We start from the raw sequence: 26,053 nt of genomic DNA on the forward strand, positions 1-26,053 counted from the left end.
GGAGCTTTGAGTGTGGCATCATCCTGTTTTTATGGCTTTGAAATGGTTAAATTGAGTCTAGCTGGAAAAAATGTGTCTGGAGTGTACTTTAACGACAATTCAGTGCTGTTCTCTGCACAAAATTGAGTGTGTGAGGGGGAGGTTTCATTTTGATGGTGTATTTTATTCTTTCTCATTAAGGACCATTTCAAACAGTCCAAGCTTTAAAGATAAAGGTTTCATTGTGAGCAGTGCAGCGGTTCAGTGGGGCGTGTGCATTGGCTTCAGAGCTGGCCTCCCCTCCTCTGTTTTTCTTTCAGAAATATTTGAGTGGGATCAAACTGTAATAAGATCCAAGCTTGCTCAGAAACACACACAAGCACACGTAGTTGTCCACATGCATGTGCACAGACACACATACAACCCTATCCAACCTCCAGCCTGGCTGTAAATGGGCTGCAGGGAGGGGTGGGTTCACGGAAATGGAGTTGCTCCTGTGAATGGGGCCACACCAAAGGAGGCGAGCAGAAACTGCCCTGTCCTCTGATGTGAAATGAAACTCTCCTTTCTCATGGCCCACAGTGAGCATGCCTCCCCCTTTCGTACTAGGGTTCTAGCCAGCATGCGCAGTGTCATGTGGACAGGGAGTCAGACCTCTGATTTTGGGGGCTTGCAGGGAATTGCATTTCCTGTTAAGGGGTCTGCCATGGCTCAGAGGCCAGGACACTGAGAAGTTGACATGGCTACCTGGCACTGAAGCATTCAGTCAGCGAAGGCCCCCTCCTCCCCAGCGCACAGGCTGTCACCACCTCAGCATGGCCTGGCGACACTCCCTGAGTCAACAAATGAGGGGCTTGTCAGAGCGCGCACCACAATTCCTCAGAGACTCTGGTGAGGGAGGATCTAGACATGCTAGGCTTTGGTTTCTTCCAACTGTTTTTGCAGGCCAGGCCAGATCATTCTGCAATGACTGTGATAAACTTTGCAAAATGAACTCAGGAAAGAGAATGACCAGGGCCCAGCAGAGAGTTTTTCTATACTAAGAGGTTTCAGATACAAAAGCATTTCCATGTAGAATAAACATCAGCATCTTGTCAACGATATAGAAACTCCATCGTGAATAAGCTCTATTTCATCGTAACACCACAAGCTTGAAGGCCTCCATATAAAGCCTGCATACAGTAGGTCTGATTTAACATAAAACCTGCAATGCATGTTGTCATGTTATCCTCTGTGTAACATGCTGCTGACCTGGAGATGACTTTCCTTGTGAATCCCCCGCCAGCTTAGGTAGAGAGAGTGTCTGTGTGTAACCAGAGTTGTGTGGGATCCAGACTCCACCCCTCATGCAGGAACAAGTAAACCTCTTAAAAGCAAGTCTGGGGGGCACTGGCTGGGTGGGGTGCAGTCAAATAGTCGACTAGAGTTTGCAGCCCTGGGCTACAGAAATACCCGCCGAGCATTCTTTTGCGTCACACAATGGCACAGAAACAGATCGGAACTGGTTGGTGTGGTAGATAAGCTTGTTCTGCCACTTTACAGAATATATTCAGATCAATTTGAATAGGTATACTCCTTCTACTTCAGATTATTTAGTGTTTGTAAATATTCCATTAAACCAGTACGATCTATATCGTAAAGTTCCTGTTGCAGAGTTACAGTTACAGTTCAGATACATTCACCTGATCCCTTTGGTTAGTTTGTGCAGTTGTGCACTATGCTAAAATGTTTTTCAAAAGCTTCTCCATGTGCACAATGTTGTATTCAAGGTCAGTTTTATTTATATAGCACCAAATCACAGCAACAGTTGCCTCAAGGCACTTGATATTGTAAGGTAAAGACACTACAATGATACAGAAACAGGGAAAAGCCCAACAATCGTACGAACCCCCATATGAGCAAGCACTTTGGCGACAGCGGGAAGGAAAAACTCCCTTTCATCGGGAAGAAACCACCAGCAGAACTAGGCTCAGGAAGGGGCAGCCATCTGCAACGATCGGTTGGGAGTGTGGGGAGGAAGAATGTGTGTAATATTCATACCTCCTGATCCTATATGTGCACAGACATTTGTACTGTTTGCAGGATTTATTTAAAAGTGGCGGTGATGTCAGTTCACATCATGACTGGGTCCAGCTTTTTAGTAGATAATGTAGCTTAATGCTTTGTGAGTGTGTAGTGCTGCCTCTCACATTTTGCCTGCACATGCTTCCTCACTGCCTGGGCCTCGTTGTGTGGACATCGGTACACAGCCCTTTGATGCAGATCTCATTGCTTCCTGTATGACTGTCTGAGGGGGGGTTTCTACGCATCGACTTTATTATGTCAGTCACATTGTCTCTGACATTGGGGGCTCTTTATGCTTGTCACTGCTTCATTATATTGCTGTTCTGAGCAGCCATAAATGTGAGATATTTTTGCACTGGTACTTATTTCAGTCGCCAAGGATACATTTTTTTTTTTATTTTGGCTGTTGGCTTTTTTTCTGAGTAATTGTGACTACATGTAGTTATAACAGCATCTGTACTATTTATGTACAAGGAGTGATGCAGAACTTTCCTTTGTTTGAGCCTGTTTTAAGACAATGGCTCCAGTCTGCCTATATTCATCAGCCACTGGAGGGGTGTCCTCAATTAAGCCACCGGGATTTATCCATGTAAGACAATTTATAAAGGGTCATGCTGCTCTGAGCCGACATCACTGGTGTGACTGGTTGGACTCTCTCAGATTATAGTGGTTAAGTGACCAGAAGACATGTGTAGTGAGAAGGGTCCTTTTTAAAAAATGATTTTTCTCTTTTCTTCCCTTTTGAGTGAAGGGAAGGAGGAGGAGGGAAGCAATGACTGAAAGTTGCTGCTGAAGGAAAGAGGGCATAAGCAAGTAGTCACGGTTCCCATACAATAATCATAGATTGCTCCTCTGTGTCTGCCAGCCTGTCTCTGGTGGAAAGACCAGTGCTGTCTAGATGTCTTGTCTGCAGACAATCGCTGTCTCAGGTCCACTCTGCTATTTCTTTCTGGCGGAACGAAGCAGTTGGTAGATAGATATCTTTTGTCTCACTGATATGAGGCAACAGATATCTATTTTGCATTCACATGTATAAGCTAAGCGCATTAAATTGTTCTTATCGGAGCTGGTTTCACGAGAAGGCGAGCGCTAAACATCAAACCAGTCACTCTGTCTGCGTCAGACAGTGGAAATGCGTGGAATAATTAGACAGTCTAATCAAGGCATGTGATGCATCTCTTGATTAGAGCAGATTAGACTGGACACATTCCTGTTGATCTGACTTCGAAGGCATGTGATTCCCCTTGTGCTAGGATCTAATTAAACAGAAATTAAATAAATTAAAAGGCATGTCTACTGTACCAGCCCGCTCTTATCAGAGGGTGTCGGAAACTGCCATTTTGTCAAAGCCGCTGGCATCCTTTGGTGTCTGTCTTGTGACACTCTGGGCTTATGGCAATATTTAGACAAGTTTATTACTCCAATCTCATCATCGTATAAAATTCGCCAACTATGCAAAAAACCTAACCAAGTAGATTTGGTGCGTAAAGCGAGCCGGCGAGTGAAAGGAAAAAATAAAAACAAAGGGCAAACAAAGTAAAAAGAGGTAATTAACAGGACACAAACCATTTTGTCCCCACTGTTAACTTTGAATTGGCTTTTTTTTCTCTCTCTAGCCTAATTGTAACCCCTAGTGCCATCATATAGGCTTATTGTTTTTGAATATAAATAACTGTCATCTTGCATCTCTATCATTTGCACACGCTGTATATAAGACATCTGGCCTTCTCGGTGTAGCAGCAGGACCCTGACAGAGGTATGGTCTGGCATATGGTCTGCTGCATCAGCATGTTAGCGATGTCCCCCTCCCTCATCGAGGCATGAGCCCCTTCCTCCATCCTAAAGACCCCAGACTGATACAGCTCCGGCTCATCTCCCCTTGCAGCCTGGCTCATGGCCTCAGGTTTCCACCGCAGCCCAGAGCCTTCCCAGCGCCTGGCCGCCCACACTCCCTCAGGAGCCCAAATGCTCCAGGATACGGGATGTGGAAATAATGTGACTCGAGTGCTTCCACCCTGCCTCCCGAAATCAGGTTTTGCGGATTGTTTATTTGAGGGGAAGGAGGCCTCATACAAACATCCTGTTTTAAAAAGCTGCCTGGGTTTTGTAGCACTGCAGGGCGGTGAATTGCCCCTTTGACAGTGGGGAGAGACTGAGGAATGTTGAAGAGAAGGCCAGCATCTCAGGGGACATGAGGGGGCTCTCCTCACCCGTTTGTCTTGTCCAGTTTGCAGAGTCCCATTTTAGGCTTGGGGGAGGTGGAGCAGGGTTATAGCTATACATCCTGAAGGGTCTGGTGCTCTATTCTCTGTGCAGCGGTGTAGGGCCTGTACCCACAGTCCTCGTCTCAAGTATCCGTTCCTGTCCTGGGAAGCTGGCTTCCGTTTCCCCTTACGTAACACTCATACACACAGAAAAAAAGAGCCATTGATAAGAGCGATAAGGCCATTTTTCATTTTCCCTTTCTCAGCATTGTTAGACCGTGGTGTGTCAGAAATTTGCTTTCAACTTTTTCTGGCTTGAGTCATGACAGCGAGGATTCTCAGTAGAGTCCAACAGACGTTTTTGCATTTCCAGAGGGGTCATTGTGCATATGATATTATTGTTTCTCTTATGTGCAAAAGAAACTGTTTTGGCAATTGTATACTAATGTTTCTACCTTTTCGTTTACAGCTTTTTGACCTTTTTGACCTTATTTGAGGCATTTAAAGGAAGACTTCAGTTTATAGGGAAGAAATCTTCCATGTGTAGGCTTACTGTGTTCTGCAGAAGAAATAGGAGTTTGAAGTAGGGCTACCACGATTTGTCGACTAGTCACGATTACGTCGACTATCAAAATCGTCGACGACTGATTTAATAGTCGACGTGTCGTTTGAAGCTTTGTAAGATCGCAAAAGACGCAGGAATAATAGCAGGATTTAAGAGTGTAATAACGGACTGAAACAGAAGATGGCAGCACAGCATGTACAAGGATGCCAGCTGCCGTTAAACCCCGAAGAAGAAGAAGCAGCTGTGTCCCAGAATTCATAGCGCGGCCCAGCTTAGTTTCCAACAATGGCGGCAGCTAGTTAGTTTTAATATTACTCTTATTATTCTTTCTGGGTCACAAAATAAACGTTTAACATATTTTCAGGCGAGAATGTAGCTGTGTAAACCTCAAATATCTGCTCAGTTTATCAGGACACCACATATTTTCAAAAGCGCTCCGACGTTTTCGGAGACGTCTGTTACCCACTAGCTCGATAGCTAGCCGGGGGCAAGGTCACTAGCGCCGTGAGAACACCGGACTCCCGGCAAATTGTTTTCAAACCCACCGCCGTCTTTCGCGACTCAGGTTAAATATATATGAGTCACTTAGATAAATTAAAAATGTTATTGTTTGGCTTTTTTTTTAGTATTTTATTTGTTCCTGAGTAAATCGGTTTGGCTGAGATTAAAGTTATAGTTTTTACACAGCTGAATAAACGTCAAGCAGACAGCTGATTATCAGAAGTGTGAGATGCTGGAGAATATACTCCGGTGTCCTGTTATATTTTAGATAGCAAGGAGTTTATTAAACTTTACCGAAACAATCTGCAAATTTCATTAAAATTGAATAAACTATCATCTTGTCTTTATTTTTAGTTAGCACAGACCTTAAACACTTAAAGCTGTAAGCTAATGATAGTTATATAAGAGCAGATGCTGCTGGTGCAATAAGCTGTAGTTTTACGTCCAGTGGATGATGATCTGATTAGTCGACTAATCGCATAAATAATCGGTGACTAGTCGACTATCAAAATAATCGTTTGTGGCAGCCCTAGTTTGAAGTAAGCACCTTTTTATTTTCTTCAGTTATCGCAGCAATTCAGAAATTAGTTTACTCTTTGTTGAGCTTTTGTTCAAATACTCATTTGTTTTGAGAGCTGATTTTCAGTTAGTATTACCCAGAGGTGGGACCAAGTCATTGTTTTGCAAGTCTCAAGTAAGTCTCAAGTCTTTATCCTCAAGTCAAGTCTAAAGTAATGTCAGGCAAGTCAGAGTCGAGTCTCAAGTCACTGGTGTAAAAGTCCGAGTCAAGTCACAAGTCTGAAATTTTGAATTTCAAGTCCTTTCGAGTCTTTTAAAAAAAAACGAAAAAAATAATGTTGCAGTTATGCTAAATGTAAATATTAGACCATGTAATTTTTAAATCTGTGTTTTTCTCAACACATGATAAAATAGTGAACTTAGAAAATATACACAAATTGTGAAATTGCACCTCTATAAAATGCAGCTCAATTAAACCTAGCTCCAAGAATAATTTTCACCGACAGTTCTGAGATAAGCTGCATGTTATTCTTGGATGTGGTTGTAGGACCGGCTTTAAAATCGCATGACAAAAATATCATACATAAATAAATGATTTTTTTTAAAAAATATCATTTTTAAAAAAAAACTGCATCACCAACGTAGCCTGGAAAACATTTGCTAGTTAGATGAAGTCAGCTATCTCATCATAGCATATTTATATGCATATTTATAATCATACGGTTCTTGGAGTGAGTGCATACACTCATGAAGTTTAGTAACTTCAGGTCACTGCAACAAGCCCAGGTACAGTTTACCGACGGATGGGTACAGGACCTTGAAATGCACTGTGTAGAAAGTAAAGACCATCGTACGTATCATAAGTTTACCAGTCTCACAAATCGTCGTCATAAATACACATTCGTTAACAGTTTATTAATAGGACCTTTGAGCTCAATGGTAATTAATTAGCAGTGGAAATAATTTCTGGTAGCATCACAGAAATGTAGCAGTGACAATAATATTGGATGCTTTAATCGTACTGGACAATTAGTGATACAAAACAACTGTTTTATCCTGTGAATAAAAGTATATGTTTTTGTCAATGTACCATAATAACAGAAGCGAAATGCAATATTGTGTCAGGACAATTCACTATTTATGCACAATAAACAAAGAAGCGACAATTTCTGTTCAGACTTGCTTGTAACCTATATCACCAATTATGTTAAGAAAAATGACGTATTAACTACAACAGAAGACTGACCTTCGTGTAAATGCTTGGAGCAGACTAACCTGTGAGCTGGAGTGTTATGGGACGTTATATTTGATCTTTGAATGGCTGCAATCCAGGCCACCCGTCGCGTCTTTGTTACTTCGGAAACATGGCTCGAACAATTTCTCTTCAACGACGTAATCCGATAACAACCGATCTCTTTACCCGTCGGCTTCCCGTGGCTGTCATGCGACCGGCTATTGCAGTTAATAATACAACGGCTTCTTGACATTTTTGTGTTTCTTTTTATCGCTGTGTAACTGATTTTAATTGAAAGTCTGCGTGCGCTAGTACCGCTTGCCACGAGTTCCCAGAATCCTTTGCGGTTCTACCCGTGAATGTGTCATACTGTGTATGGTTGTGTGTGTGTGACAAATAAAATTTGAATCTGAATGACGTCAGATTTTCAATCTCTATATAATATGCATGTTAAATTTTATATTTAAATAAATATAAAATTCAATTCAAGTCCCAGGTCATTGGTGTAAAAGTCCAAGTCAAGTCACAAGTCTTAGAACATTTTTTCAAGTCAAGTCTAAAGTCATAAAATTAATGACTCGAGTCTGACTCGAGTCCAAGTCATGTGACTCGAGTCCACACCTCTGGTATTACCAACACAGGCCCTAGATGCGGTGAGGTAATGTGACCTCTACGTGCAAAGTGAAAGCCCTGCTAATCTAAAGCAGTCCTTGGAGAGGCCTGAAACCCCTTACATGTCAACAGAAACTAGCCTGCTGAGCTTAGTATTTAACTGTCTCGGTTTGGCAAGCCAGTATGGTGCCATTGCTGCTGGGTGTTTGATTAACTTAACTAAAGGACTCCCAGATAAATCTATATCCTCGTACCTGACCGAGCCTCTAGGCTCACAGTGCTGTACTTGTCATTTGATTTACAGAGTGGACTGTGTTTCTTTTTAGGCCTTACCACACAGAAAGTACAGTCAGTAGAAATAACAGGAGGTTTGCTCGGTGTGCTCTAATTTTCTTTTTTGCCCCATATTCTACCTTAGCAAATAAAGTGAGTGAGCTAATCTTGACATGTGCACAGGGAGGCCTGCCGTTGCCATCCTCACTCCCTTCACACTGCAGCGCAGCACCACTCTCCACCAATAGGGCCATTCATTCAGCTCGGGGCAAAGGGTTAGAGCAACAAATAAAGAGTGTGCAATGCCATTAAAAATGTATGGAATGCCCAACTGTTAGTTTAGCATTTTAGTGTGCCTCCTGTCGAGGAGGGAAATTATTTTACTGCTATTGTTAAATAATTGTCATTGCATTAATAATATAATCTGCAGCATGGATATTGCATTCCAAGGTTTAAACAGTGTCTCTTTCAGAAAGACTGAGTTGCAGGCTGACAGGAAGTTGTATGCAGAAAGAAGCAGGAAGTTATTTTGAGCCGCAGGCTAAGACGAGGCTTTAACAATGTAACAGATAGCTTTTTAGTAGAGGTTCTTGATTAAAACATTTATTTAGTAGAAGACATACACATAGTCTCAGTGAGCTTCTGGTCTGGTAAAAGGTCAGAAGTGCAACAGGTGAATTGAGAAAGAGCATTTGAGGACGAGACACAGACAGTAGGTGAAGAGGTGACACAAAGAGCATGTGAGGTCAACACACACACACACACACACACGTTAAATTAGATTTATTTAGAGGAGAGGTTAGTTATGTTTGGCTGTAACTGCAAAATTGTCTTGGTAAAAGAGGAACCGTTTCTTGGTGTCTCGGCAAGAAAGAGGAACAAGACAAGAACTGAAAGGTAGACAGGAAGGGCTAGCCATGAAAATAGAAGATGATTTTCTAGGTAAAAAGTCATGATGATGTTGATCTGATCTATGTATAAAATGTATCTGTGACGCATGAAGGGGCGTCAGTAAACAAACCCTGATGCTATAAAATATCTGTTCATGCTTTGATTAAGTCGAAGACTACTTCCTGTCTGCGTACAGAGTTCTCTTCCCACGCGTGTATTCATTAAAATCATCGTTTGACTTCACCCGGTCGGATCGGTGTGGTTATTCTTCGATCACCTCTTGTACCCTTCCTCAATATTGAATCTTAACATTTGGGGGCTTCGTCCGGTTATTGAGGAAGGAGAGTTGGAGGTTTGGACGGAGAAATCCGGGGTCTTAGGTGGTCTGACGGGCAGACATGAATTCCAGTGGTCTAAGTGAGTGGGCATAAGCCGGCTTATCCAAAAGGTAAGGCACTACCTGTTGAATTATTTCCAAAGTGTGCCAAATTGGACATGATAAAATTTAAGTCTACTCACTGAAGTTACTGGTGGATGTCTGTTTTGATTTTGATGAAAATTTCATGAGTTGAAGCAGTTAGAGTTCTGCTAAGAAGAATGAAGAAATGAAAGCAGTAAAGTCTGCTAAAGCAGTAAAGTCTGCTAAAGTAGTTAAGAGTCTGATAAGAAAAGTTTAAATAATGGGTTGAAGTCCCAAAGAAATTGAGTTAGAGTCTCAAGTAGTTTGGTAGGGTATTTGGTCATTTTGTGGGTTAAAGTCCCGGTTGGTCATTAGGTCAGACCTTTGTCGGTCAATTTGTGGGTTAGAGTCCCCATTGTCCATCAGGGTCGATCTGCCTCAGTTATACACTTGTTTTGGGTGTTGATTGTTGTTTCAAAGTATTATAAATTATTCTAGAACGGCAGTTAGAGTCTGCTAGGAAGCGCAGAGCCCGGAGGTTACGCTCCCTCCTTGTCGTGGACGCGCGACATTGACCTCTCGGCGAAGAGGGTTAGTTCAGTGTGGTTTAGCTGTGGGGTACAGGGCATCCCGGAATTAAGCTAGGAGTTAGAGTCTCCTTACCGTTTGCAACGGTATCTGCGCTTTTTTGGACAGGAGAAGTTGGTCTTCGGGCGTGTAACTTTAACTTAACACTTCGAGGTAAGCCTTGGCTGTGAAATGCCAAAAATAGAGCTTCAGGCAAAGTTTGGGTTGGTTGACGCTTTTAAATTGAGTTAGGGATTTTAGAAATGAGGCCAGAAACAGTTAAAGTCTTGATACTGGTTAATTGGTGGGCGGTTATTTTAAATTTGTCGAAATTGGTTAGGCGCTAAAGCTGACAGATCTGACAGTAGTTGTAAATATAAGACGTCTTTGTAATAAGAGATCTCTGTGTGAAAGGAGTCTGAGGCAATGCTGCTGCTATTTTTAGACGGTGTGTGTGAGTGAAAATGCAAATGAGTAAGCAGTGAACTGTTTAAGCCACAGTTGGTTTTACAAATACTGCTGCAAACAGTGTTGAGTGTGTGTTTAAAATGCCATTTATGTTTAGTAAAGGACTATAAATAAAGTTTTGAGTTGCCGTAGGGGATGCATAGTAACTGACTGAGTTTGGATGTAGATATATAAATAGATTGAGTGCACTGTATATACTTAAGACTAACACATCACTTTCAGTAGTAACTTTTCTCCAGCATTAGTTGCTGGTGGGTTTTATTTTTTCAATTTCTTGTGTGTGCGGTGAGAATTAATGGAGGTTTCAATTTTTTGTTTGTTTGTTTTTTACTTGCTCTTTTTGATTATGACAAGCATGTCTAAAATACTCTTAGGAAAGTGTGTTGAGTTATATTCCTTAACTCTAGTCACAGTTTGAGTGTGAATGCGGTGACTAGAAGCTTTGACATGATGAATAAAGGTGTGAGAGGTATTTCTTGGGTGATGTAAAGTAGGACGTTTTAAACTTTGAAAGTGTTTTTAATTTGAGAGAGGCATGAGTGATGTTATAAGAGTTTAGTTTATTTAAAAGGTGTGTGTGAGAGGATTATGAAATCATTGTGTGAATGATGCTACATTTTAGGTCAAAAGTTAGTAGAATTACAGAGGGTTTGTAGATTGTAAATACAAAATAAGTTTGATTAGCCTGGAGAAACAGCAAAGCAGCTTGAGCTGCTCTGAGCAGCTGCGTGCGGTGTGTGTGTAACAGGAAATGGTGTGGGTGACAGGAAGTTTGCATGCCCATATAAGGTGATGTGTGAACAGAGGAAGTCTGAGAGAGAAGTGTGTGCGTAGGCAAAATGCAGAGTGTGTGCGTGAAATAAGGGAGTATTGTTTTTTACATCAAGGTTTAATAGAACTAAAGTAGAACGTGACAAACAAACAAAAGAAGGTAAAATGAAGAGAGAAAATAATGTGGTTCCCTGACCGGGAGAGAAAATAACTGACAATTACATTAATGAATAGAAAACACACATACACAAAGTGCCATATGAGAAATTATTCTAGGAAGGAGTCAGAAGTAAGATAGTTTAACATAAGATGCAATGAAGGAAGCAGCTTACATTCCTTTAATTCCCAGAGCCAGTGTGTTCCCTCCCCTGCCCACTTGGGCCCCGTATCAGGCGAGTATGGAAGGCTGGATAGCCCATGACGGGTAAGATCCCACCTCGAAACCCTGGGACAACCTAAGGCAGGCACAGTCACGATTACTCTCGGACCTGACGGGTAAGACCGCTGGGCTAGGGTGGAGGTGGAAAGTGGCAAGTGGAGCCCTACCTTCTGGCTGAGGACAAGGAATGCTGCTATTTAAGGTAGGAAATCAGAATTTGGGTTAGTAAAGTTGGGGAGGAGAAAATTGACTGTTTAAAGGCAAAATTATGAAGGAGTCTGACACACTGTAAAAGCACCATATGCAAATTCACACACACAAACAGGAAATGCATTAAACTTATAAAGACAAGACAAGCTCATGGAGTTTAATGCATAGACATTGATTACACCTAGCTAAGAATACAAACATAGGCAATGAAGAACAGCTTGCTATTTTGTATGAATGATACAATGGTGTGAATGTTTGATAAAATACATTTGAGTTTGTAATTGAGGAATAGAATAAGCCATATGACAAAGGGAGTTATGAAAACGAAAAAGGGATTAAAGTAGTTTTAAAAAAGAGTGACTTAGGAGTGCTCTCGTACTGAGTGATCAACACTAGTGATCACTGTTGGAAGAAATAAAATGATTTAATGAGTTGGGAATGTTTAAACATATGTTTCTGTTGTTACAGCTTCTTGAGAGATGATTCAGTATGCAAATTAGCTGGAGTGTGTGTGTGACTGTGACTTTCAGGAAGAGGAAGCATAGCAGAGACGAGAAGTGCAGATTGGGGTAGGAAATTTATAGTTTAGTGATATGTTGTTGTAAGGGGGTTTTATGCTGAATTGAAGTATGTTATAGAGCATAAGGGGGTGATTTTTGTGTGCAAATTGAGTGGGTTTAATGGGACTTTTGGTGTATTGAGGAGGTGAAATTATGTGGTGGCAAGATTTGTGTGTTTAAGGTTGTTGTGGTGATGGGTTGATTCTGTCAGGTAGGTTGTTGTTGGTGTTTTTGTTTTATATAGAGGGAGTTTTAGGAAACATGGACATGTCTAAAATTGGGCCCATTATTTTGTAACAGTGCACTTAAAGAAAACCTGTCAGGTGATTTTGTTTTGTTTTTATGAGCTAACAATCAGCTCTATTTTTTTTTTCATTTCTGTTTTAAGCAGGCCTGCAACAGTGAATAACGGCGCTGAAAATTATCGGGAGGAGCAAATATAAGGCGGCTTTCCAGATTACAATTGGCTGAGGAGAAAGCTACCTGGGGACAATTCAGGTCGTAAGTCCCTGTAAAAAGGATTTTATGCGAGTCAATCCAGTCCAAAAGCATAAAGAAATATTTTCCTATGGAAAATAAAAAATGACGGAGCTCATTTTGCTGAGGGTGGAGTATCTGATCGTGCGGGAGGCTCCACTATCAGCAAATACATGGTGTGCCTGCATGTGAGTGAATGTGTGAGTGAATGTGAGGGTGAATAAATGTGGACAAACAATTTGCTTTTACCAGAAAAATTTTTGTTTTGTTGACTGGGGTTAGATTATGAGATTATAGTATATTGTTGGGAGAATGCCAAATGCTAAAGGGGAAATATTTTTTGATGTAACTCAGTTACCATTAATTGTAGAAACACATGACTGATAACTGTTCTGTTTTAAGTTTATTTTTATGACACAGATTGGATCATGAGTGGGGAAAACTGAGCAGTTTTAAGTTTTGTATAGTATCTTGACACATGAAATGTATCAAGATAAAGGGGGGTTTAGGGTTTAATAATTTAATTGTTTAATAATTTAGGATCATTTTAGGACCTTTTGGGTTTTTGATCATTTGGATATGGTAAAACTGAAACTGTTATTTTTAAGTTAAGGTTAAAGGATTAAAAGTGAACTTGTCACGGTTTGCGAGGCAAGCCGTGTGGAGTTGTAGAAAAGGACCCAAAAGGCGGCAGCTCTGGTGCAGGTGAATATTTATTTACAACGGTGGGCACAAAACAGCACTGGTGGAAAAACAAGAAACCGGAAACCTAAACTGGGTAAGCTAATAACACAAACCAGAAACGAGACGCAGGGAGACCGAGGGGAAACAACACAGACAAACCAGCAACTACCATAACAGAAGACACAACTTAAATACACCCAGAGCACGGGGAGAACACAGACATAACAGGCTGGGGGAAAACATGGAATAAACACAAAGAGAGACGAGAGCTCATAAATACATAGAGGGGCACAAGGGGGTAAGAGTCACAAAGGAAAAAATACTTAGGGAACACCACAACAGGACACCTCAGAAAACCTGGCCTAAATAAGGAGCGAAAATACAAGGAACCAAGAATACTGGGCCAACATGGCCCAGGACCATGAATCCTGTTTAGAAGATACAATGCCGGTTTTTCAAAGCTGTGAATAATTCTTAGAGGGAAAATTAGTGAGGGTTGAAGGGGTAGAACAGCTTTGATTTCTTTTTGATTTCTAGAAGTAGTGGTTATAATGTAGGCTTACACATACAGATATTATATAGGAGGTATTTTTAGGATAAAAGGGGGAGCTTATAAATAGAAATGATTTTTATACATATTGCATTTTGTGCTTTTAAAGGAGTTGTGGCTCAAATTTGTCTCTGGAGGGTCACGAGCCTTTGGCTAGCGCTATGATTAGCCAATCTACTGTGAGGATAATATGAGTTCATGAAGGATTGCACACGCTTACAGACACAGAGTTAAGAAACACACATGACAGTATTGATTCCAGGCAAAAGGCCCTAAATTCATTTAGCTTTTAACTGAACTTAAAGAAGGACCAAAGAGGAAGGAAAGCATATATTTTGGTTAAGTCTGATACATTAGAATTAGAAGGTATTGTTACATTAAGGGAGCAAAATGAAATAAAAAGGTTATACCAAAACAGGTGATAACATAGGAAATGTGAGGTTTTAAAATGAAGTTAGTGTTAACACAGAGGAGTTGTTTCAAGGCAGCATTTAGCTATGATGAAATGTATACAGGAGTAATTGCTTATATGCTTGAACTTAATTGATTAAAGTGGTTGTTTTCTTTTGGAGTAGATTAACTTGCAGCAGCGACAACTTGTGCACAGGATGTTGATGATCAGATAAGGGAAAATAGAGCGAGCAACCGGACGTGAAACCAGCGCTTAAAAGAATTTTAAAGTGATGAGTAACGTTGAAGAGTATACATAAATACAAGTCAATAAGTTAAGAAGATAATTAGGATCAGGCTTTTGATTAAAGAGTCCCAGATAGGATAAGTTAGGGAGATGCAGGAAAGGTGTTTTGTTTCCTTTGCAGAAGATCTCGGCGACCACAGGAGGGGCGAGGATCCTGGAGATCTCGAGGTTCGAGACCACCAGAGAAGGGTCTGCGTGAGGACACAATGTATTGTGACCTCTGGTGTTCCAGAGGTCAAAAGGGGGAGTGTCGAGGAGGGAAATTATTTTACTGCTATTGTTAAATAATTGTCATTGCATTAATAATATAATCTGCAGCATGGATATTGCATTCCAAGGTTTAAACAGTGTCTCTTTCAGAAAGACTGAGTTGCAGGCTGACAGGAAGTTGTATGCAGAAAGAAGCAGGAAGTTATTTTGAGCCGCAGGCTAAGACGAGGCTTTAACAATGTAACAGATAGCTTTTTAGTAGAGGTTCTTGATTAAAACATTTATTTAGTAGAAGACATACACATAGTCTCAGTGAGCTTCTGGTCTGGTAAAAGGTCAGAAGTGCAACAGGTGAATTGAGAAAGAGCATTTGAGGACGAGACACAGACAGTAGGTGAAGAGGTGACACAAAGAGCATGTGAGGTCAACACACACACACACACACACACGTTAAATTAGATTTATTTAGAGGAGAGGTTAGTTATGTTTGGCTGTAACTGCAAAATTGTCTTGGTAAAAGAGGAACCGTTTCTTGGTGTCTCGGCAAGAAAGAGGAACAAGACAAGAACTGAAAGGTAGACAGGAAGGGCTAGCCATGAAAATAGAAGATGATTTTCTAGGTAAAAAGTCATGATGATGTTGATCTGATCTATGTATAAAATGTATCTGTGACGCATGAAGGGGCGTCAGTAAACAAACCCTGATGCTATAAAATATCTGTTCATGCTTTGATTAAGTCGAAGACTACTTCCTGTCTGCGTACAGAGTTCTCTTCCCACGCGTGTATTCATTAAAATCATCGTTTGACTTCACCCGGTCGGATCGGTGTGGTTATTCTTCGATCACCTCTTGTACCCTTCCTCAATATTGAATCTTAACACTCCCCTCAAAGCTGAGAGGGGGAACAATACTTCCATTCGAGCTGGGCTCCGTAAATGAGCTAGTCTTGCGTCCACAACTGGCATAGAGTAGCGAAGGAGGTGCCAGTTGTGGATGCTGTTTTTATTTTCTGACCATTTCACCCACAATTATAAATCCAGACACAGGCCAAGGCTGGCTATGATTTAGGCCAGCCTGTGGCCTGATTGCAAGCAAAAATAGATTTAACCCCCCCCAGTCCTCCCCAGAGGAGCATTGACAGTTGTGCCTAAACCTATAGCCGTCAGTATTTTTAAAACTCAGAATAGCCAGCACATTCTTTGAGCTTTGAGAATGCTCTGTGGATTAACTGTAGGGGCCCATGTCAGTTGACATCTCTACACGAGACTCTTGCTGCTGGAGGGAAAAGATAGCTTATTGTGTATTGCTAAACAGTAAACTCCTAGTGCTTCAAGGAACTGGTTAATTTTCTCTCTGCATGTAAACTGAGATAGAGCGCTTGGATTTTTTCTTTTATTTGGCCTCTTATCTTGAACATGGTCTACTGGAGTCTACTGGAGCTATATCTTCATTCCATTACCTTGTCTTAACATACGGCCAAGTATGATAGACATAATTTGGAGCCTTTCATCTTGTTCCTGAAAACTGATGCCGTTTTATATCTGACAAGAAAACCTTTATTGTTGAGTACAACTTGACAAAGTAGATTGTATTGTGAGATCAAGTTTTGCAAGTAGTAGTTGTTACAAGTTGTAAACAGGCTTATGTGAAAACTCTCATTTATTATGTTCCCCGGGGAAAACTGTATTTACTTTTGTCGTGTGTTTAACTTATCTTTTATTTGTGTGCATTTCTAAAGCCTTGGCGGTGTGGCTCAGTACGTGCAGTCAGCCTGTCGCATTTCAGGGTACGGTTTAGATTAGAAGTCTGGCTGTAGCTTCCCCCTCTTCCCCTCTCTGTGACTGCCAACACATAATTTACTTAATGAAATCCTGCCATTCCCTTTAGTTTCAAGATTTTTTGCAGATGTTGACAGGGAAGGACTTTGTGAATTATTGGAAATGTTCACTCCTGCATTTTTAATGAATGTCTTGCTTGTTGTGAACGGGCTGACTTATCGGAGATGAGGTCGGGTGGGGGTGGGGGGGCAGTTGTCTTTGTTTTGGGAGCCGGTGTCTGGATGCCCGCGGTGGAGCAGTGTGGGTTACACCCAAGCAAGTGTTGTGATTGAAACAGAAACTCTGGTGCCACATTATCCTGACAGAACACATTCTCCTCACAGACTCTGATCCACTGGGTCAATCAATAGAAAACCATTGTTTGAACGGCAAGCGTGTCCATCATAGCTGCTCCACCTCCCGGCCCGGTGGAAACCAAATACCTACCTTTCGACTTAAATTAGTCAGACTAACATAACTCAAAATAATAGAGCTCCTTGTTACTGCTCATTTGAAACCAGGCCTTCATCATAGCTTGATTCCATAGCCTAGCTAAAGTCGCTTTTCTCCTTCCGATATGGAATCTCGGTTTTCCCAGAAGAAAGTTTGTGCACGTTTCAAGCCACGCACCCGAAACTTTTTGACTTCACACGTGATGTCACTGCTGAGGATTAACCAAATGAAAGTCACCTTCTCACTGCTCCTCACCCCCCTCACTCCTAACCAGAGTAGCAAGTTAGGAGGCACAACGAGGGGGGGGGGTTCAGGAATGTGCAGGGTCTTCTCCACTCAGTCGCTCCAGCCTACTTGGCTCGAACCTCCCTCGCACACTAGCAAACAAACACATTCACACTTGTGCACACACAAACAAGACACACACGCAAAAAGATAGGTTGTATGGGGAGGTGAAAGAGCACAGCCACCCAGCAGGATGTTGGCTGAGCGCTTTGCTTTCGATGCTCACTCGGACTCGGCTGGCCTTTGAGGCTGCCTGTAGATATGACATATTCGCAAATATCCCCCACAGTTTTTACAGAGCTTTTACGAACCCTGAAAGGCTCTTGAAGGCCTCACTTGGATCACCACCATCGCTTGTGCTCTATGTCTCTGACACATTGCAGAGCTTTGGAGGAAACTTGGAGGAAATGAGCAGCACATTTTCTTCCCTTGAAAAAAAAATGGAGCCTTTTTCTCTCAAACCAGCAGCCTCACTGACGCGCCCAGATGGCTCCTTCGTATTAGCCTCCTTAGCTTCCTACACCCACTGTTGTTTATTGATTTAATTTATGGATTCTGTTAGTTATCTGCTATCAAGGGTGCAGCACTTTTCCTCCCTCATGGGGTCATCCCAAAACAGAAACAGAGGGAAAGTGAGGAGGAAGCGGATGACAATGTAAAGCATTCCCGTTGTGACCAGAAAGGTTTGGTGATTGGATTCAGTTTCCTGGGCTCCCACAGCATGTGTGTGTGTGTGTGTGTGTCCCCAGCATATATATCGCTGTGTCTATATCACTTGTTCTCTCTCAGCAGAGAAAGGCCAGACCTCAGGGAGAAAAATCCATAGACATGTAGGAGCAGCTCCAGTTAGCATATCTGTCTGATAAAGCCGACTTTGATGGCAGTGATAGCCCAGACGCCAGCCTAAATGTGGCCTGCTCCGGGGTTATAGTCAGCCTGTGGAAGCTATTGCCCACAGAATTAAAGCCATGAATTTGTTGTTTAGTTATAAAAGAAATCAGACAAATGTGTGGGGTGATGGGGCAGGAAAGCACAATAAGAAAGAATTGTAAATTTTCACACATGCACACACAGTCCTCAGTGCTTGCTTTCCACCACAAGTCTAGAGTCTATCAGTTCACCACTAGAGTCTAATAGCTGGAGGGGAATCTAATCCTTGGAACAGAATGAGAGCTTGCTCCTCTCCTCCCTTCAACTGTGCTGCATAAAAAGTCTGGCAACAGTGTTTTTCTTTTCCTGTTCAGCAAAGTTGCAGAGGAATGAGTGCATCTCTGCTAGCCGCTCCGGATTAGGACAGATAAAGTATAATGGGGGTGGCCCTGGAGCTTGGTGGGGAGATGTTAGCGCGGAGGGGAAGCTGTTGTTTGTCTGCCTGTCCCTGACACTCGGCCTCCCATTCATCTCACTCCAAGGCTGCGGAGCAGTGTTTACCCCAGGGCAGCTCTTTTCTGCTGCTCCCTCTGCCCTTTTTTTTTCTCCCTTCCCTTTTCATGCTGTCTTTAAAAGCATTACTGGATGATCATCAAGGATTGCCATTGAAACTTTCAAGCCCTCATTTTTGTGTACTTAACAGTAATTATCCAGACTCGCCCTGGAGTGCAGGGAACTCGTAGCAAGCAGGGTGATCTGCTCGCCCCCTGTTTTTTTTCCAGATGTAAATCTGTGGAAGAGGCTTGGGCAAATTATGTTTAACACAGGTGTACTTAAGGGCTTTTTCAATGGCATGTTTGTCTTCTGTTATAACATAATAAATATGTCATCCATGTTTGCTGTGTTTGCTTATCACCATCATAGTCACCTGCATTGTTACAACCACAGCGGCAGGTTTGGTTGCCTTTTAGCACATTTTGCTAATACTTTTGTATTTTTTCAGTTTGACTACTTCTCCCATTCTTTTCTCCATCACAAAGAAATAAAAACACATTTTGCTTGGACAACATGTAGCTGACACTTCACTTCTTTTTGCGTTCAAATGAGCATGCGTAACTTGTAGCCTCCTAACTTCAAAAGAACTGATATAAGTCCGTGTTTATTGACAGATCTGATGCCCTGCATTTGACACTCGGAATTTGTCCAATCGGAGAGGCCACAGGGAAACAGAAAAATCAACATTTTCCTCATCGTCTCCATGGAGATCACATCTTGTTATGGAAATCAAACACACTGAATTCTGGCTGTGGGAGTAGCAGTTCTTAGATAGTGCTGTTTACTGTGTGTCACTGTACCTCTAAGTGAAGTATATGTGGATACAGGTGTCCTCAGCTACACTTAATTCCCTAAAATGTGATAGTTGGTTTGCTACATTTCAAATCTGTTTGCCTAAAGGAAAACCAAACACAGCCTGTTCTTATCATATTTCTACAACACCAGACTAGATGCTTTATTCCACATACTGTGTTTCCTGTTGGCCATGGAAACGTTTAGAGATCAAATACCACAGATTTATGGATCTCTACTTTTTTTTTGATGTGAGCCTGGTTATGTAAGACTTTAAAATTGATCAGCTCCATCATATGCTTAGCTCATTGCCTCTGGCTGCAGGAACAGGAAGTGTGGCGTCCATGCTGTTTCGGCATCTATTGACTCTGAGACTGACACTAAGAGGAGAGGCTTTTGAGAATAAAATAACAATAATAACATGAGCTACTATTCTAATGGGTAAACGGAGCTGTTAAAAGGTGGCAGGGTTAAATGGATGCAGAGCACTTGTAATTGCTCCCAGCCATCATGGCTCCACCCAGAGCAGAACCTCATGCAGGCCAACATGGAGCCTGAGAGAGTTGGGTGTCCATGCTGTGGCTAAAGGGGAGGGAGGCACAACCATTCATTTCACCTCCACTGAACTGCCTCTCTGATGTCTGAATTTTTAAGGTTTGGTCTGAGTCTTGGTCTGGCATGTATCTACATAATTTTATGACCAGATACTACTAATTAAATCCTCCTTCTTACTCTTATATCAGTTTTGTAGAAAAACATTTGCAGAACATCCAAACATGTAAATCTGAAAATGCCATCTTGACATTGTAGCATGTTTTGAGGAAAATGGAGCTTTGTAAAAATGTCATGACACTCAATAAATCGCACGGGTGTGATAGAACAGGCTAGTAGTGTTTCTGCACAAGAAAAGCACCGTAAAATTTAATCAGGTTATGGCAGACGTGCTCGTTTATCCGTAACAAGCAAATTTAGGACAAAAACATAAGCATGTATGCTGTTTTTTCTCCCCTAGTCCAAACAGGCACGTGTGCAAAAGCACACGTAGACACAACAGAGCAACAGGAAAAAGCACAGCTCTTTCTGTGCTTGCTGTCTTCCGTCAGGCTCAAGCTTAGCATTAAATACATTTTTAACCTTTGTCCTGCTTATTCCTCTTCCTGGTCCTCATAGTCCAACTGACTATCTTTGCACCACGCTATGTGCGAAAACTAGATATCATTGACCAGATTGTTTTTGCTTTGTTCTTTCCATCCAAAGAGAAGGAGACAGTAGCCATTTGGTCTTTCGTGTTTCTGTGCACAGTTTCAAAGTGAGTTTACCTTGATGTCTGGGTTCCATTTGATTTGAGACAATGGACGGCCGTAAACTAGTTGGAGCTGAGTTCTTTGTGTGGCCGAGCGGTGCTGCAGTAAAAGTTGAGCTCAGAGTGGAGGAGCTGGAGTGTGGAATTTACTAATGGCACATGCATGTTGGGGCCCCTGAAGAGAGGGGGTCATTTAAGCCATCAGTGTGTGCGCAAACACACAGAGAGCCTGTCTGCAGCTTCCCCCCACCTCCACACTTCCCCACTCACTCGCTCTTTTCTTCCCCCTCCATAACACAGAGAGCCTCGAACCAGCAGGCGTTTTCTCTGTGCAAGTCTGGTCAACGTTTTTGCTAATCTTTGTATAAACTTTACTAGTATGGGTCACTCAGCAGAAAGATTTAGTTGGGTGGGAGGTGAACAAGGCATTTTGTTGCGGTGTGGATCTGTGATGCTCCACCTTAAAGGCGTTTGTTAATGGGGCGGGCGGTCATTAAGCCCTGAGAGCAGAGAGACTGAAAGGAATGGGGCCACAGGCCCAGGCTTTAAATCCTCTGTGCCAATAGACTCTCTGAAGCAAAATAATGGCATCACTCTGTGTGTGAGTTAATGGGAGCTGATAGCATGAAGGCTGGGGGGTCAGCGGGTCACGGGCTTGTGCTAAGTTGTCAGGGAGCTGAATGCCGTCCCTGGGCCCACAGCAGGGGAAGAGCTGGCTGGAGGGGGAGGGGGACCCCCTGCCTGGCCCTCTACCGTCACCCCCACTCTTGTGGAATGTGAGGAAGACGAGGGAAGAGGAGAAAGAGGCTCCTTAAAACCACGGTTATGGTTGACACATTGGTCATTGCTTGCACGTACTGTGACGTCAGGACAGATGTAAAAATGTTCATACATGTGCTTGAGGCGCACTTGGCTCGCTGCAATCTTGTCCTACACTTCAGACGCACTGCTGCTTTATGAAAATAGAAATGAGTATGTCAACACTGATCAGAGAGGTTAGCTTTCTGCAGAAAGTCTTATCTTCTCCAGCTGTTGCAGCAGTCTAAAACCACATTGATTATGTTGCATGACAACTATGATGTCACCCTGTCATTGTTTTAACTGCAGCTTGAAGTGCACCAGACTTGATTCAGTCTAGATTTTTTTCCCCGAGTCTCATCTTTTTCAAGCTGTTGCAGCATCTTGTTCTCTGTAATCTGGAAATCTCTAAACTCCTCGACTGATATATCATTGAAATGGAAGTAAAGCACAGTTGGGTGTTCAACCCAGCCACGTCCGCCAGGTTACAAAAATCGCGTGCGCAGGACAAGCCAAAACAGCACCAAAGACCAGCATCTGCGCTGTTGTTTGTGAGGGCGACAACTGCAACCATAAACCAGGTGTTACTCTCTGCCGTCACATAACGGCTGTATATATGTAGTGAGGGACCTGCACACAGATTCATGCCTCAAGCTCAGCCACAGCTCGTGACAAAAATGCTTACAACAAAAATAAAGTTATAATCAGAATGAAACCAAAGTGCATGGCACTAATAACGTCACCTTTGACTCGTTTTAGCTATGACAAAGAGAACAGTAAGTCTCCAGGATGTGAAAAACTGGAACTGTTTGTCTTCCATTCTTTTTCTTTCTCATCCATCGAGCCCTGTCCTCTCCTTGTACCACAGATTTTATGAGTAATATAAATGTAAGACAGCTTTGAGCAGCTTCTGAAAGTAGTCAGCAGTGTGTGTGTGTGTGTGTGTGTGTGTGAGTGAGTATGTGTGTTTCTCTTCGGTATGGTGAAGATCGAAGTCTACCTTGGGAGCAGTAATTCACTTTGGAGTGCTGAGGTCTGTCACTGAAAAGATTTCACAGACTGCAGCCATGAAAACTGAATTAAGAAGCTGATTTAGTGGACGGAGATGTTTAGTCTTAAGATGCCAGGTTTGCTTCCATTGCTAAAAAGAAATTTTCAAAAGTTATTAAAATGTGCAAAACATTTTTTCTACGTTATAACCGTGTCCTCTATTCCACTCTCTAGATTTTATAGTTTTAAGGCGTTCAGAGGGGAACACTTGAGTGTAATCTGGATTTCATTTAAGTAAACAGAATTTGTTTTGGAAGTTCATGTGTGACCAGCAGCTCTGTAGTGTGGTCAGTGTTTAATCCCTACAGTGCCCTCTTGAGGTAGAGGGTGGAAGTGCAGGTCTTTGGCTGCACTGACCTCGCTACACCCTCCACCCCCAGGATATGTATAGTTGCGGTGGTGTGTGTGTGTTTGTGTGTATGTGTGTGTGACAGAAGTCCAAGCAGCGGTATTTATACAAGGCTTAAATTTCAATACAGTGCCTGCTTCAGTATTTATAGTGTGGCCATCTGCTCTGAACAATAAAAAGGGATAGTTAATCCCTTAAAACTCAACCCATCCTTTTTATTAGCCCTGTTTACATTTGTTTATGTTTTGTGTAATGGACATTTCTCTGTCTCTTCTAGATGCCAGTATGTCACCTGATGCCCCTAAGCAGAGCCACTGGTGTAATGTGGCATACTGGGAGCACCGGACACGTGTGGGTCGCCTCTACACAGTGTATGAGCACTCCGTCAGCATCTTCTATGATCTACCTCAGGGCACCGGCTTCTGCCTGGGCCAGCTCAACCTGGAACATCGCAGCAGCACTGTTCAGCGTACAAGAGGCAAAATTGGCTACGGCATACTCCTCAGCAAAGAGCCTGATGGCGTTTGGGCGTATAACCGCAGCGAGCACCCTATATTTGTCAACTCCCCAACTCTGGATGTGCCCAACAGCAGAACTCTGGTGGTGCGGAAGGTGATGCCAGGCTACTCCATCAAGGTGTTTGACTATGAGCGCTCGTTCCTTCTGAGGCACACGACAGAGGCTGACCTCCTGGATGGACCCTATGACCCTAACAGTGTGCGCATCAGCTTTGCTAAGGGCTGGGGCCCCTGCTACTCAAGACAGTTCATCACTTCCTGCCCCTGCTGGCTGGAGATCCTCCTCAACAACCACAGATAACACAGATGGACCCCACAAACTATCCCAAATATCATCTACCTAGATTTAATATAAAGTTTTATATATTATATGAAATATATATTATACTTGTAAATACGGAGTCATTTTTACAATGTAACTATTTATGTATGGTGCAATGTGTATATGGACAAGTGGAAAAAAACGGAAAATGCACTTTGGCATATATATATATATATATATATATATATATATATATATATATATATATATATATATATATATATATATATATATATATATAAAAGAATCTTTCAATACCAACTTGAGAAATTATACAGCAAAATTAGGATCAGCAGCCTGGATTTGGTGTATAGTTTTCATATACTATTAATATCCAGACAAAAAGCTAACACCATTCACACATTGATAATAAAGTATTCGCATAATAATTCTCTGTGCTTGGTCTGTTAGATCTTTATAATCACTAATTCTCTATAATGTATTTTTTACTGTATCCTAAAGAGGACCTATCCGGGCACACACAGACACACACATATATTTATATATATATATAATACATACATATATAGTTAAACTGGTTGATACGCATATTAAGCATGGCTTATATTTCAAAAAAAGACACCAGCATGTGCACAAGCTTGTTTCAGAGAGAGGAAGCAAGGGGATGGACCAAAGACGAATATAAGGAAAAGTTATTTTTATGAACTGTGAATCAAGCAAAGCTACTCTAGCAGAGTTCAAGACTGAAACTGGAGCTGGGAATGGGAATAATAGGTCCTCTTTAAAAAGCACACTGATACCAATACCACTTGAGATTTCTCAGTCTTATTTTTTTAGAAAATAGAAATCATAATAAAGTAATGGATAATATTATATGTTATACCAAGATGTAGTGTAAGGTTTTGTTTGGCTTTAGCCTTATGGGCCGAAGGCTGAGAAACACATTTCGCAGTCAGTCTGGGAGCACTTAATATAAAAGAAGAAACATCTCTGCTGTGCTCAGCTTTTAGAAGCAGAAAATAAGCTGTCAATTCACTGTTTATTCTGACTGTGGGTTATTTAAATATCTCAGCAGATAAATGATGTTTATATTTCAGTAGCGTCTCCAGTACCACGTACATCACTGGATTTTTAGACAAGCCAGCTCAAGTGAACCAGATGTCCTTGAGGTCCTAAGGAGCCCCGGTAATGGGAACTGGGAGGAGATGGTTTCATAGAGGACAGTGTAGGAGGAAATCAGGAAACTGCTCGGTAGCAGCTAGGTCGTCCTTTCAGAGGTGTTTCTACTGCAGCACATCATCGTTGGCTGATGGTCTCACATCTCCGCAGCCAGCTTGTCTCACAATGGCCGTTGTTATAAGTGACCAGGGATGGAGCACGCTGAAAACCACCACAGTGATACTGGAATGTATGCAGAGAAACCAAGAAGTTTTACAAGCCTGCTGGAATCTTAAAAACTGCAGCCAAGCTGGATGTGGTTTAGCTGGCTTCCTTCATAATTGCTGGTATTGGGTTGTCAGGTTGGCGGTGATGGTAGCGAGGGGGGTGGGGGGGCTGCAGAGGTCTCTGCCAGCATTCAGCAATAGAGACATTCACTGACACCGATTCTGGTTTAATGAGCACTGAAATGTGCAGTTACAAGGATATGTGTGTTTTCCAGACCTCCGAATTTTTGAAGTTTGTGAACAACATGCTTTAAACAGTGACAACCAGAGAAGATGATATTTTTTACGAAGGGTTATCTTTTTTTTTCTTAAAAATACTTGTGCAGTGTACGTGTGCAGCATCTCTGTCCTTCACACTCCTCCATAAAGGCTCAGACAGCCTCCTCCAGGATTGCTGTCTGTCTGGAGCCAAGACTGTGTAGAGTTCAAACAGCGGAGAGGAGTGGCTCCACTCCGCCTCTGTCTCTGCCTCTTCCCTACAACTGGGGGCCATTATCCCGCTCCTTTGTGTCTCTGTTATGGGAAAAGGGCCCACATCACCACTGGAGAGGAACTGGCAGACAATTATATGGGGTGGCGAGGAGCTAAGACTCATAGTGAGCAGATTACACAAGCCGCCACAGAGCGTATGAGAGGGGGCCTAATTAGACAGGGCTGGGGAGAGGCCAAGCGACAATACACATCTACTGTGACTGCATCTCTGGGAAGGCGCCTGCTCTA

The 26,053-nt window shown here is 42.2% G+C and overlaps 1 protein-coding gene and 2 long non-coding RNA genes across 3 annotated transcripts in view; all 3 read left to right on the forward strand.

The window, feature by feature from the left end:
• The window catches only part of smad6b (SMAD family member 6b), a 31,416-nt gene extending 7,100 nt beyond the window's left edge, over positions 1–24,316 (forward strand). Inside the window, exon 4 of the mRNA XM_004553067.5 lies at positions 23,365–24,316. Coding sequence (XP_004553124.2) covers positions 23,365–23,906 — 542 coding nt within the window. The 3' untranslated portion in view covers positions 23,907–24,316. The remainder of the gene's footprint in view (positions 1–23,364) is intronic.
• On the forward strand, positions 8,313–9,085 carry LOC143419364 (uncharacterized). Its single transcript, XR_013099327.1, has 2 exons — positions 8,313–8,624; positions 8,676–9,085. It is a non-coding gene; the product is annotated as an uncharacterized LOC143419364 (long non-coding RNA).
• LOC143419363 (uncharacterized) lies at positions 13,648–15,627 on the forward strand. Its single transcript, XR_013099326.1, has 2 exons — positions 13,648–15,166; positions 15,218–15,627. It is a non-coding gene; the product is annotated as an uncharacterized LOC143419363 (long non-coding RNA).
• Positions 24,317–26,053: the final 1,737 nt, after the last annotated feature.

The sequence above is a fragment of the Maylandia zebra genome, linkage group LG7 (assembly GCF_041146795.1).
Source record: "Maylandia zebra isolate NMK-2024a linkage group LG7, Mzebra_GT3a, whole genome shotgun sequence".
In the NCBI taxonomy this organism is placed as follows: domain Eukaryota; kingdom Metazoa; phylum Chordata; class Actinopteri; order Cichliformes; family Cichlidae; genus Maylandia; species Maylandia zebra.